Source organism: Apiospora kogelbergensis, assembly GCF_038363985.1.
Source record: "Apiospora kogelbergensis strain CBS 113332 chromosome Unknown utg000005l_segment0_segment0, whole genome shotgun sequence".
Classification (NCBI taxonomy): Eukaryota; Fungi; Ascomycota; class Sordariomycetes; order Amphisphaeriales; family Apiosporaceae; genus Apiospora; species Apiospora kogelbergensis.
This window is the reverse complement of record NW_027117422.1, coordinates 2275093-2288692: the sequence shown is the minus strand read 5'-3', so window position 1 is coordinate 2288692 and position 13600 is coordinate 2275093. Positions and strand designations below refer to the sequence as shown.

At 54.2% G+C, this 13600-nt stretch overlaps 6 protein-coding genes across 6 annotated transcripts; 3 read left to right on the top strand and 3 right to left on the bottom strand.

Moving 5' to 3' along the window:
- Positions 1–36: 36 nt before the first annotated feature.
- On the bottom strand, positions 37–1196 carry PG998_007346 (2OG-Fe(II)oxygenase superfamily protein; the record flags this gene model as incomplete). The annotated part of the gene is made up of 2 exons (XM_066874162.1): positions 37–942; positions 1023–1196. 2 exons carry the CDS (start codon positions 1194–1196, stop codon positions 37–39), a joined length of 1080 nt encoding a protein of 359 aa, XP_066730107.1.
- A 944-nt stretch (positions 1197–2140) lies between these two features.
- Positions 2141–4861, top strand: PG998_007345 (uncharacterized protein; the record flags this gene model as incomplete). Its single annotated transcript, XM_066874161.1, has 5 exons — positions 2141–2162; positions 2493–2535; positions 2596–3028; positions 3086–4509; positions 4576–4861. The coding sequence occupies 5 exons, from the start codon at positions 2141–2143 to the stop codon at positions 4859–4861; spliced, it is 2208 nt and encodes a 735-aa protein (XP_066730106.1).
- A 1134-nt stretch (positions 4862–5995) lies between these two features.
- PG998_007344 (defective in methylation-7 protein) lies at positions 5996–8402 on the bottom strand (the record flags this gene model as incomplete). The annotated part of the gene is made up of 3 exons (XM_066874160.1): positions 5996–6098; positions 6374–8072; positions 8132–8402. The coding sequence occupies 3 exons, from the start codon at positions 8400–8402 to the stop codon at positions 5996–5998; spliced, it is 2073 nt and encodes a 690-aa protein (XP_066730105.1).
- An 838-nt stretch (positions 8403–9240) lies between these two features.
- PG998_007343 (tRNA pseudouridine synthase B) lies at positions 9241–10728 on the top strand (the record flags this gene model as incomplete). Its single annotated transcript, XM_066874159.1, has 3 exons — positions 9241–9277; positions 9345–10175; positions 10208–10728. 3 exons carry the CDS (start codon positions 9241–9243, stop codon positions 10726–10728), a joined length of 1389 nt encoding a protein of 462 aa, XP_066730104.1.
- A 761-nt stretch (positions 10729–11489) lies between these two features.
- Positions 11490–12095, bottom strand: PG998_007342 (uncharacterized protein; the record flags this gene model as incomplete). The annotated part of the gene is made up of 1 exon (XM_066874158.1): positions 11490–12095. The coding sequence occupies one exon, from the start codon at positions 12093–12095 to the stop codon at positions 11490–11492; it is 606 nt and encodes a 201-aa protein (XP_066730103.1).
- A 577-nt stretch (positions 12096–12672) lies between these two features.
- Positions 12673–13390, top strand: PG998_007341 (exosome 3'->5 protein; the record flags this gene model as incomplete). The annotated part of the gene is made up of 2 exons (XM_066874157.1): positions 12673–13140; positions 13220–13390. The coding sequence occupies 2 exons, from the start codon at positions 12673–12675 to the stop codon at positions 13388–13390; spliced, it is 639 nt and encodes a 212-aa protein (XP_066730102.1).
- Positions 13391–13600: the final 210 nt, after the last annotated feature.

Genomic DNA, 13600 nt, shown 5'->3' with positions numbered 1-13600 from the left:
TTATCTTTCCTTTCGCCTCCTTGTTGGATGCTGGGCTTACGTTGTCTTCTCGTCATTTTCGTACAGATGCGAATAGGAAGCCTGCAATCTCATCTTCAGATGCTCGTCGGCGGTCAAGACTTTTCGCTCCGCATATGGGTTCCCACCGTTTGCCTCGGCCAGGTCGCCCTTGAACTCTTTCACCCTCTCACTCGGCACGGCAGTCAACTTCGTGTCATTGGCCGGGTGGCAGAAATAGACAATGCTCAATCGGACCTCGCTGTTGGACTCGCCTGCCACCTTCTTCCCGCCACTCCCGTCGCCCTCAAAGGTGACGCGGTGCACGGTGCTCCGCAGCAGCCCGTTGGTCCAGTACGAGAGTAGGTCGCCGATGTTAACGAGGATGGGCGGCGAGGGGTCGTCCTCCGTGCCGGGCGGGCACACGGGGACGGGCTCCCAGGTGCCCGCACGCGTCTGGATCTCCAGGCCCGCCTGGCCCCGCAGGCGGAAGAGCAGGGTTACGGAGCCGTAGTCGGAATGGGCGCCAGCGCGGACCTCGTCCTTTTCTACCGGCGACGACACCGCCGCGGGGGCGGGGTAGTACAGGAAGCGCAGGATGGAGCCCGAGGGTCGGCTGGGGCTGTGCGAGGCCGCGAAGAAGTCGGCGGGCGTCACGCCGAGTCCCAGGCCGAACAGGTGCAAAAGCCGCTCACACAGCGCGTGGCAGGCGCCGCAGAACCGCGCGATCTCGGCCACCTGCGAGGCGTCCAGGGTGTCGGGCAGGGGCTGCTGTGCCGCATGCGCCGCGGTGAAGGGTCCGAAGTTGAAGGCTTCCTTGTAGTCGCCCACGCGTTGTGACGACGGGTCCAGCGTCTCGCTGTGCATGCCCGACCAGCCCTGGTTGTTCTTCTGGATGGTGCACTTCTGTTTCTCCTCTAGCGGGGAGGCAAACAGGGCGCGGGACTAAGTATAGACAAGCACGTCAGATAATCTTAGCTTTGGCGAGGGGTTGCGATATGAGAGTAAGTGGGCTAGCTGCTCACCAATTCAAAGGCATTGCTGATCTGCTGTGCTGTTATATCCTTTCCCGTGTTTTTGATGTAGACGAAACCATGCTCGGCGGCAGCATCCACGAGGGCCTTGGCCACGTCGAGCTCGCCAGCCCCTGCAGCTGAGATGTCGATGATGGGGATGACCGGTGTCGTAGCAGTAGGCATATTGTAATCGGGTGCTCGAACCAGCTTGACTGTACTGAAGGTCGGCTGCAAGGAGCCAAATATCGCCTGAGACAAGATCCCCCCACCGCCGACCTTATTTCCTTATTTGTGGCGATAGTGAGTGATAAGGATGGGGTTTTGTATTGATCACCGACCCCAACAAGGTTACGTATTGCTCTTGGAACCAGCCTCAGGCGATACGGAGAGACATAGCCAGCATGACCTAGCTACATGCTACGGAAGTGCCGATGGCAGCTCCTAGGCAGATGAGCTCTATTATCGTACAGATGACGCACGCACTGCACTTGGCGTGCCGCGCCAGGTCTGCCACCTGGGAGTCTGGCAGCCTGGCAGCCTGGCAGCCTGGCAGCCTGGGTACCTTACTTGAACAGGGGTCAGCCACCAAGGCCTTGGGCCAACAGCTAAGCATGGCACATTCCGCACAGCTACTAACGATACCCGCCGGCTTCTTTTTTGGAGCCTCTTGAAAGGGTCCATGTCCATCATCTAGAGCCCCGTCCACCCCCATGCGATCCCGTTGTTAAGTCAGCTTGGGTTAAGCTGTTAAGCTGCTACTTGTGAGAGTCGTGTGAGGGAGGCAACAAGACAACCGCTGGCAGTTTCCCATTACACACCCAGCTTTGAAGCTGCATTTTCCCCTTCCTTTCTCCATCCCGCTCTTTTCCCAAACAACAAGACGACTCGACTCGGCTTGGCTATTGTTTTGTTTCTAGGCCTGCACAGCTCCGTTGTTTATTGTCCCGCCCTTTTCCTCTCCCACCCCCGCTCCCACCCAACGTCCCATCTCCAGTCTGAGCTTCAGCCTCGACCCGGAAGCGCTTTGGAGCAACAAACCCGGCGACAACAACAACAACGACAGCATCCTTCGCGAATACCCACCTTGTTGCCCAGCACTCACTTGGCACAGCTGTTGAGCTGCCAAAATGGCCGCCAAAATGCCTCCCGGTAAGCAGGTTTCTCCAGCGCAACTGGGCTGCAACAAAACTGTCGCTTGTCACCTCCCTGTCACCACCAAGAGCCCCTTCTTGCGGCGCAAACCACATTTGGTCTTGCAGAACAAGGTCGCTGCCGCAAATTCCTGCTTATATCAACACCGTGCGCGATACCGATGAGGTGGAAGCTTCCCGTAGCTGGCCAAGTGGCGATATGGGTTGTGACACCTCCCGGGCTCGCGTCTTTTACCGTGCATTCTATTGCGCGGGAGGGCAGCATTCGAGCAGTCGCAAACTGGTAGATGGATGCACTCTTGCCCGGACTGACTGTCGTGATTCCTAGTCTCGGTCCTATACGACGATGTATGGATCAATGAGCAAGCCCAGTAGGTCAAGCCCCGTTCTCTAATCGTTTCGCCCTTGTCTAACCTTACGGTTCGTTGTAGATCTGCCGACATATCCCAGCTCAAGGACAATGCCATCGCGATCGATGCGGCATATTATCTTCAGCTTTTCCTCGACAATGCCCCTTTCCACGAGCCACTGCTCCCCGCCCTCGGGGGCCTGGTCGGTATCGAGAGCCACATCGAGTTTGATCTGGATAGCTGGGCCACCAACAAGACAATCCCCTTCTTCATCTTCAATGGCCAGGCTGTCGAAGGACAAAATGAGGTCTCAGTGCAGAGAGGCAAGAAGGCCAACAACAAAACAAAGGGGGCGTGGGAGCTCTACTTCAATGGCGAGGCAAACTCGGCCGTCGCTGCCTTTGGGCCGAGTCGAGGCGCCTATCCCATCCAAAACCTGTTCCCTCTGCTTCAGAGCATACTGAAGAAGCGCCAGTTGCATTTCCTAGTGCCCCCATTCAACGCATGCGCCCAGGTGAGTAACGGGTGAAGTTTCCCGAACCCGTGCAAATCCGGTCGCTTACCTCTACAGCTCACCTACTTCGACATGATTGACTCTGAGCAATGCTCCGGCATAATGGGGCCTCAGGAGCTTCTGCTGTACCCAATCAAAGACTTTGTCATTCGCTCCATAGATTGGGAAGCCGGAAAGTTCACAGCCCTGTCCAAGAAGAGCATTATCAAGATCCTGAACGTCACCGAGCCCATGTTCGTCGATGCTTTCCTGATGGGAGGGACTTCTTTCTTGCCCATGTTCCCTCCTCTAGAGGACACTAGCATCATCTCGCGCCAGCCGTCTATCGTAGACGCAGTCAATATGCTACGAACATCGGACAAGCTCATTGCGACTGCATGCGCTTCCTTTGGTGACATTCTCCAGAAAAAGGACCCTCACTGGCTGAAGAAGTACCATAAGGCTCGTATGACGATCGATCACTTCATCTACATTACCGAGACTGGTGAGCCCAAAGTTCACAATTACGAAACATTGACAGAAGACAACTACGAATATCTCGGATACCAGTTACCCGCAGAGCTGTTTCATTACCTTAACACTGGCCTCATTGGTGCTACCGTTCCCAGCTGGATCACCCACGGTCAAATCATCATTGCGCCCACATTGGATGGCGTCCCCTCCCCCGAGTACCAGAAGCTGGTGACGAACCAGTTGATGCCATTGAGAGAGCAAACTCTTGGCCTCATCATGCCCCGCCTGAATCGTGGTATACAGTTCAAACCAGTTAGCGTCAAAGCCTGGTTCGATGATAAATACTCTCATGCTATCGACTACCGCAGCGGGGGTAACAAGGCGATTGAGCAGGCTAACACGTGGTCGGTCAAGGAGGATATTGTCAAGCAACATTTCCCTAATGCCAAGCACGGTTCCATTCTCTTTGAGGTCTCTGCACTGAAGAACGCCGAGTTCGCCAAGGCAACAATCAGCAAGGGGAAGGTAAAGGGCATAGACTCTGATGACATGGTTGCATCTATCGTCATCTGGCGCTTCCTTCACCTACGAGGGTATGTCAATGACAACCATCAACTCACTGTGTGGGGAGAGGCCTTAGCCAAGTCACTTGACGCCATAGCCTCGGTAGCTGCCCAGAACCCAGAAGATAGGTTGGCAGATGCAGTTCTTCTTGCTTATGAACTTATCCGCCTCGATCTGCTGCACACTGGTAACCAGCATACGGAACTGAACGGGTTGCCGATGAACGGCTCTGATCAAGACAAGGACAGTTTACTTCTGATTAGCCGTTGCACTATTCTGTTGAAGCTGCACCACGAAGCGAATGGTTACACCGGACCTCTGAGCAAGAACTTCTTGCATTTCCGCTCGTTGAGTTCATCCATTCGGGAAGCGAACCGTAATCTTGTGGAGGCTATTGTCACATCACTGCTCCTCCACGGCCAGGGAAAGAAGGAAAGGGATGATTATTTGAGCATTGGCCACAGGTAAGGAACCTACACGCGACCTTCAGCGAACAATACGAGAATGCTAACGTGAGACGTGGCAACTAGACTCCCCTTCTTGATGGATACGGACGTCGCTTTGGGTATTGCCATCAAGACCCTGTTGGACGACATTAAGCCTTCGGACTCGCCCGAGTTGAAGGCTAGCAAGCGGGCGGAATTTCCCACGAAGTTTGTACCGTATGCTACGGACCTTCACAAGGACCTTAAGATTGCCGACACCTTCTTCGTCGCACTCAACGAAGGTATCAAGACCCTTGGCAATGAGCAAGTTCCTGCCGATAATCGCAAGATGTGGGAACATGCTGTAGCCTATCTCGCCGCCAGAAGATAGCATGGCTGGACGGATATCATCATCTTCGACCCGGACGATGAGCTCTATCAAGCCCAGATCAGAGACCCCCGATCATAGAGATCCATTTGCCAGGTTCTGGTCAATGAGTGTACCGCAGGGGATTTGTTGTGCGCGAGAACTATGACCATCCTGCACTCGGTTTTCCGTGCAAAGCGAAGACAGACCAAGAAGAATCTTTAGGCGAAGGCGTTGGTGGTGGGGAAAAGAGACCCGATACGAATTAGTGTACTGGCCTATGGAAACATCATGTAACGCTGCTCAAGGAGACAGGCTGTGGTGGTAGACAGGTCTCTTTCCGTATGAAACGAGAAGATTCGAGCAGGCTGGTAATCCGGCGTGGAAGCTGTTCTCGTCTCGCAGGGACAGCCTCGAGATCATTGCATTACATACAGCAAGCGCTAAAAATAGAGAAAGTAATTGCCAGTGGACACTATTACTCATGAGACCAGAAAACTGGTCACCGATGTCCTACCGAAAACATCGCCCCTTCAGGCATCTTTCACGGTTTGGTGACCTTGCAAAGACTTGCTACACCATGCATACATCCGAGAGACAATACAGCCCGAGAGCTATTGCAGGTTTCATCATTTATCTGTGCAGCACCACACCCATCAAACTGATTAATTCGTCCGACTCAGATGGGCGTGGACTATCATGAAAATTAGCCTCGCACAACAACAGACCTCGGAGGATCCGTCTCAACGGAAATGTCATCTCCCTAAAATCCTGAATACGCCTCAAAAGCTGTACCAGATGCGCTTTCGATAGGCCCCCTGCCCTTGCTCGTGTCAAGGCCCCGACTTATGGCCACACGCTGCCAGGCGCGCTCTCGAGGCAAAAGTGCAAACCGAAGAAGCAAAGGTCAAACAAATCCGGGTCCACGGCACTCGTATGGTCCACCCTTGCTCGTCTATAAATACCCAACGCCAGTAAACTCCAAGTTTCCGCCTGCTGCTGTCTGTTCATGTGGCCAAACGCCGGGTTCGTAATAAAGAGGTATAATGCGCATAAGGACGTGAGACGACGAAAACGGTAGACGAAAAGTGACGAAATCTAACTGAGGGCTTGCTTGCTTCGGTGAAGCAAACAAGGCCGAATAACAATGAAAGAAGGTTAGACAAGTAAAGAACGCTTGATGGGCTGCGGAACGACGCGATCGCCGATCTTAGTTTGGTTCTTCTGCTCGCTTGTCCTCCTGATCTTATCAAGAAGATGGCTAGAAAATTGTTGTCAGTCAAATGAACGTAAGAGGGTCGACGCGTCAGGATAACGCATTAGACGAATAAAACAAACAATACGCTAGAGATGGTGCTGCCAGTCAAGCCAGTCCAATATGAAAATGAAGCGGGAGAAGCAAAAAGTCAGGGTTGCCTCGCCATAGGGGATTATACTGATAGCCCCAGGCTTGCTTTCACAGCTACTGGTCCTGGATCTCGATCAAGAAGGCGGGGAAAGTGAACTTGAATAAGGAAGGGTGGGAAATAAGCATACTTTATAGGCATGTGGCCTCGTTGGCCCTCTTGCACGGCGAGATTGATTTTGCTCAGTTCGCGCTCCTTGGCCTCGTCACTTGCCTCCTTCTCATGCGCCTCAAAATGTTTTCGGATGAGATCCTGGCCCTCTGCTTCATCGGCGCTACGGACCAAATACTCACAATCGGGCTCTTGGCAAGTCCAGGTCTGATTTGGTCCCTGTGCTTTCATTGAAGGTATCCTCTCCGCATGGATAGCAATGCGTGTAAGTGCCTTCGGACCGCTACCTTCGAGGTTTTCGTCATCGGATGCCTCCGAGTCGTCCAGTTCGTGGTTTTCCGGGTCGGTTAAGAACTCAGATGTCCTGGCCGTTTTCTTCATAGGCAATCCATCATCGATTTCCATCTCGTCATCGCTGTCCATGCCTCTTGGGCGCTTCTTACCTCCTAAGGATGGACGTAAACCTGCAGCCTTTCCACTTGGACGGCCGCTCCTAATAGGCACCTTTCCACTGGTTTCCCCCACATTTGGGGCTGATCGATTTGGCCTCGCTTTTTCGGGTGCTTTCTGGCGTTTGGTAAGGGCCCGTACATCCGTCTCCGTAATATACTGCAGGACAGGAGGCTTTGCTGCGGCCTTGTCTTTGACCCATATATACAGCTCACTGTTATGCCATTCCGGCCCCAGACGACGTGCCAGGTCCTTTGCGTAATATATCAGTATTTCTTCTTTGGCTTTGTAATTTGGTACTCTGCAAGCCATATAGACTTTGGTCTGCCAGCTCCCAGGCGTCATATCGTCGGGGTGCTTCTTTCCTTTACCATGGCTCAAGTCTCCCAAAATAGTGGCTCGTTCTTCGTTAAGAACATCGAGTAAAGTTGGCAAGCCGGGGTCCAATTGCGAGGTCTGAGCAGCAGGGGTGCGCGGTCGCAAAGCCATCTCAGATTGTGCGGGGGCAAAGTCGTGCATCTCTATATCGGCAGGTGCCTCAGAGGCCGTTGATCTTCGGTTGCCCTTGTTCGATCTTGTTTTAGAAGGTTTTGGGTCGTCATTGGTCAAATCAACTACAGATGATTCAACTTGTTGGCTGCTGCGAAGACTCCTGGGTGCGGCATGTCTCTTCACAGACTTCCCTTTCCCCTTGCTTCTAACCTCGACCGATTCCGAATCTGTAGTCCTCTGCCGGGTAGCACGTCCAACCGGCTCTTTTGGAGCAGCTGCCGCTAGCTTGAGCTTGTTATTCAATGCCTGCAGTGCCTTTGGTGCCTCACCACTGAGCCACTTGTAAAACTGAGTATGCTTGGGAAACTCGCACAGAAGGAACAGAGCATGGGTCTTGCACCGTTGTACAACTTCTTCATAGGTGACACCGTCACCAACAGCCACGGCATAGGAAAAGAGAGTATTGTTGACGTCAAGTACGATGTCCTTGAGCTCTGGTGTTTTTCGTCTTTGCTGCCTGGGCTTGCTTTGCTCCTCTTCCTTCAGCCTATCCCTCTCTGCCTCGTACTGGAATAGGATGTCGAAATGAAGGGTGACAGCCTCAAACATGGTCCTTGCCATGGATGCGTATTTGTCCGAGTGGGCAATCTCAAACCAGCCTGACTTCCCCATGGCCCATATGACAGGAATGCTATCATCCTTGACACCAATGGAGTAGGTCTTCGATATCGGGATTTCTATCCAGGCGTCTTTGTCTTTGGCATGACCTCTCTGCACTGTGATTGCATGGCATTGTGAGCTTCGATTCTCGGAATAAACATTGAGGCAGGCTTACAGTAGACGACTTGATCTGGCTCGATATTCAAGCGACCACGGATGACGAATGGGCCCTCGGAGTCGGCATGGAGAAGGTTGGCGATCTCGCCCCGACTGTTGTAGACGGTGGCGTCTTCGAGAAGAAAACATGGCCAGTTCTCACTCTGACTCTCGTCTGGAGGGTAAGCAGGCCTCAAAACCGAAGATTCATTTTGAAAGCGCAAAGCATCTTCGTCGACAGTCGCAACAGTCGAGGTCGAAGCAGCCCTCAATCTCCGCCGGCCAGCCATGACTGTGGGGGCGGGGGTGGTGAAGCATGCAGGTACGACGTGTAGGGATGGTTGGGAAGAGGCTGGGTAAGAGAGGCTCTCTACGGGGCCTGGATAGTCGATATGGGGGTGTAGGAAGGAGTCGGCGGCAAGGATCGGCGGTGGTGAAGCCGAGACATGTGGCCGTATGATGGTGGGTGGTGATGGTGGGTTATTGTTTTACGGGATGCAATCCAGTGAGAAGTCGGTGACATGCGCCGCATTAACTCGCGGGTAACAAGCGCGATGCGGCGCGTTGGATCTTAATGGGCCGGGGTCCACGCGACTGGATTGACGATTGGTCCTGCAAGCAGAAGTTCCGGCAGCTTACAGGGGGTGTGTTTAAGTGTTCCGAGTGCCTAGAGTGCCTAGAGTGCCTAGAGTGCCTAGAGTGCCTAGAGTGCCTAGAGTGCCTAGAGTGCCTGGGCAGTACCTAGGCACTAGGGGGGTTGCCGACCGCTAATTGATAGCGATAAGTTTTTTTTTTTGGTTTTTTTGTCAAGCAGGTGGGGACCACCAGCTAGCTGCTGCGGCGACAGGAAGGAAGCTTTCACTCTTCCTTGGGAGCAATCTTTGGATCGAAGTTGCTTCAACCGTTGCGCTCCTGTCGACTCATACAAGCACAACGTATAAATTACGTTTTCGACCGCAGATTGCGACGATTTCTCCAGCACAACCGTCATTCTTGGCCCACAACTAACTCAGCCGTCGCAATCTCGGCTGTTGTTGTCTGCCCCGTCCTGTGGCCAGCCGTCGGCAGGAGCACCTGGGATCTCCCCGCTCTACTTCGCGAATGAAAGTCACGGCGCAGTTACTAAAGATGGCAGCGTCGCGTCCTGCCCTCGATGGCGTATTCGGTATGCCCATGCCACTATGTGACCTTCCTTGACACGAATGCGCCTACTGATGCGACCCATTCTCTAGCTATTAACAAGCCTGTGGGCATGAGCTCTGCCCAAGTCATCCGAGACTGCCAGCATCATTTCAACCCCTCTAACCTTTTCAAGCCCATGCTCGAACAAGAGGCGTCGAAGCGCGCCCAAGAATCAAACTACAGGAAGAAGAGGCGCGGATTCGGCAAGAATGACATCCGGGTCAAGATGGGCCATGGCGGCACTCTGGATCCTCTAGCTACTGGTGTGCTGATCCTGGGCGTCGGAAGGGGCACCAAGTCGCTGCAGTCCTTCCTCGACTGCACCAAGACCTATGAGACGGTCGTTCTATTTGGCGCAAGCACCGACACATACGATCGCGTAGGAAAGGTGTTGAAGAAGACGGGTTATGAGCACATCACCAAGCCTATGGTGGAAGAGGCCCTGAACTCTTTCCGGGGGACGCTGCAGCAGATGCCACCCTTGTATTCAGCCCTGAAAATGGAAGGCAAGCCCCTGTACGAATACGCGCGAGAGGGAAAGCCCATACCGAGAGAGATACAAACCAGAGAGGTCAACGTCACCGAGCTGGACATGGTGGAATGGTATGAGCCCGGCGAGCATAACCATCGCTGGCCAGCTGAGGATGCTACTACTTTCGAGCGACAGTTTGCCGAGCAAGTTTGGAAGATCGAAAAGGACCAGATGACAAAGGAGAAGCGCACCCCCGAAGAGGAGGCCGAGGAGAGCAAGGCCTTGGCCGATCATGAAGACTTCAAGCGACAGGCCGACGAGAGTGTCGATGCCCTGGTCTACGACAGAAACAAGAAGCGCAACAAGAAAAACAAGAACGGCGCTCAGAATACTCCTGCCTTGATGTCTGGTGCCCTTGGCGATGCCCCACCCCCTAAGCAGGGCAGAGGCTCGAATCTGATCCCACCTTCCCCGACCCAAACACGCCGCCACCTTGGGAAGGCAAGGGCCCGGCAGCGGTGCGCATCCGGATGACCGTCACCTCGGGGTTCTACGTTCGTAGCTTCTGCCATGACCTTGGCCTTAAGGTTGGATCGGCAGCCATGATGGCCGAACTATGCAGGAGCCGCCAAGGTGATTTCGTGCTGGGCTCCGAAAACTGTCTAGAATTTGATGACCTCAGCAAGGGGGAAGAGGCTTGGGCACCGCAGCTAGAAAAGATGCTGGTCCAGTGGAACTCCAAGTCTAACAAGACACCTTCCCAGGCCCCTGTGAGGGCAGCACCAGCCCAAAGCGACGCTCAACAGTCGGTGGAGGTATCAGTATCACCTCCTCGAAAGCGAAAGGCGTCAGAGGAACCTGAGGCTGCCCCGGGTAGTCCATCGAAGAAGAGCAATATTCGGCCATCTTCGAGGGAAAGAAAGCCGCCTTCTCCCAAGGAGGATAAGGACACTAGTGCTTAGATTCCATGTTAACCCTAGCCCACGGAATATCATTACGTACCGCAGCAGAAATAGTCGCAAGGGTTGGGAAGTTGCCCATCACTGCAAAGCAGCGAGAAAGGGACGGATCGTCCTCATGCCAGTAGACTAGACAGAAGGAGGGCTTTGTCCATTACATCAGCCAGGCGTTGGGAGGCAATGAAAGATTCAATACAGCAAGGGTCATGATGTTCACATTGCAAGTAGCCCTCGAATTACAGTTGCCCAGCGGAAGTGTCATGAGCCCTGCTAGTGAGGTTGCAAGCGGGTTGATGGCGATGTCGCAAACAGCATAACAGATGAGTAATTATTACTCGTAACTTTGCTGGATACGAAAATCTTATGGGGAACCATTAAGCACACTTTTCTGGGTCAAGCTAGCAGGCGGCCAGCCGCATATTGATGCAAATGAAAGTTGTTCGACGTCTTTTTTTTTTTTTTTTTTTTTTAAATTGCTTGAATATGTACACTAATCCTGCATATGTCTCCTTTTTATAAAGCAGTAGACGAGTTCTTCGTCTCCAATTACCATTATATATATTTGTAGGCGAAGCGAACAACCGATTCGCTTCCGCTGTCTAGACACTCATAATCTGCTACAAGATTGTACAAGCCGAGTCCTGGCTCCCTTGTTGTCCCCTTACTTTCTTTATTTCGAAATCCCTCACGCTACATTCGGAAGACGCGGTTGGTCGGTGTCTAGAACTTGCCGACCAGGAGATTCTTGACCATCTCGCGGCCAGTCACGTATGACGTGCGCCAGAGGGTCGGGAAGTCGAGAGTAGAGCTGAGGCCGTCGGCGAGGCCGAAGAAGAGCATGGGGGGATCCAACCACGGGCGTACTCGAGGGCGAAGCAGGCCTCGGGCATCTTGTACTGCTTCACGGTGCCGCGCTTCAGGTGGTGCATGGAGCCGGCCGGGTAGACCTCGGGGAGGAACTCGCCAGGGGTGTAGGCCCACTGTTCGCCCGTCAAGATATGGAAGTAGTCGTCGGCGGTGTGGCGGCCGGTGTGGCCCTCGGTGCCGACGGCGGTGCCGAAGATGATGAGGTACTCGGTGACGCTGGCGTGGATGATGTACATGGCGCCCATGGCGCCGCCCGCGTTGTTCAGGATGTACTCCTCGTCCAGGTTCACGTGGTCCGGGTGCATGGCGTGCAGCTCCGCGGTGATGTAGCGCACGATACTGCGCGTGTCGTTGCCGTGCGCCGCAATACCGCGCTTGGCCAGGTCGTGCAGGTGGTCCGTCTCGAAGATGTGGTAGGCGTCGGCGTTCTGCTCGACGACGAAGTAGATTAGCGACGAGAGCAGGCCGACGAGGACGGCGAGGTAGGTGAAGAGTCGCGCCATGACTGCTGCCAACTGATTCTATATGTATGATCCAATTGGTGATAGTGGGCTGGAAAGGAGTGACGACTGAAGGAGAAAGGGAGAGAGAGGTGCGAGAGGAACAAACAGTTTCCCATCGCGCAGAGAGAGAAGAAAAAACCTGCGCGCATAGGGGACCAACGGTGTCAGACTATTCCCATCGGACATTGCATGCTTATTACTTTCCATTATGGCCCTGCACTAACAGCGGTCCGGCGACCGGGATGCCGCATGGTATGGCATTGGCTTGACGGCTCTTTGCCAATCACCAGTTCTACTTCACGGCTTCAAGCTCCTCTTTGGCTGCAGCTCAATTTTAGCAGATTGCACCCTTGTGCCTTGCGCAGTACATACAGACCTAGAAAGATCCACTGTAAGAGAGATCGCGGAGGTAAACCTTCTGAAAACCCCGACTTGCGCTGGAGCCCGGCCAGGTTAAAAAAAAAAAAAAAAAAAAAAGCTGGTTGGCTTTCTTATCGCACTTGACTTGAGAGAGAAGCGTTGACATCACACGGCTCGTCCTCCAGCCCACACCGTCTTCCCTTTCAACCACCCCACGATGGCGCAGACAATCGCCATTCCCGGCCAGCTCCTGGGCCCGTCGAGCAAATACGTCGCCGGCCCCGGCACGCACATCCACGAGGCGAACCTGTACTCGTCGGTCCTCGGCACCGTGACGGTCGCGCAGCCCGAGAAGAAGAACGCGCCAGCAGGCCCCGCCAAGCGCCTCACCAAGCTCGCCGGTCTGCCGTCGTCGGCCTCGGCCCAGCTGCCCACCCTCTCCGTGTCCCGGACGGGCGTCTCGGAGAAGCGAGAAGTGCTGCCTGAGGTCGGCAACGTCGTGCTTTGCCGCGTCACCCGCATCCAGCCGCGCCAGGCCACCGTCGCCATCCTCGTCGTCGGCGACTCGGTGCTCGAGGCCGAGTGGCAGGGCGTCATCCGCCCCCAGGATGTGCGCGCCACCGAGAAGGACAAAGTAAAGATCTACGAGAGCTTCCGGCCGGGCGACATTGTGAGAGCCCAAGTGGTAAGTCTGCTCCTATTTGGCAATTGAACCTAGACGGCGGGACTAACATGGGCCTTTCTCTTTTCTTTCTTTCTACTAGATTTCCCTGGGTGATCAGGCCAGCTATTATCTCGCGACCGCAAGCAACGACCTCGGTGTTATCATGGCCACGAGCGAAGCCGGTAATGTCATGTACCCCGTCAGTTGGAAGGAGTACCGGGACCCCGAGACGGGCATCAATGAGAACAGAAAGGTCGCCAAGCCGTTTTGAGAGGGTGTGCTCGCAGACACGGCGCTAGAAATTCATCACCCATACCCAGATGTTGTCGTAAACGTCCAACTTATGATCCGGCTATGAAACCGAGCTGAAATTGGGTCGCTATCGAACACTCGACTCTCGGGCCCTCGTCGCGTCCTCGTCGTGCCGGGCGATCTTTTGGGGAAAGAAAAGAGTCTAACGTGGCATGCCAAGATCTGAACG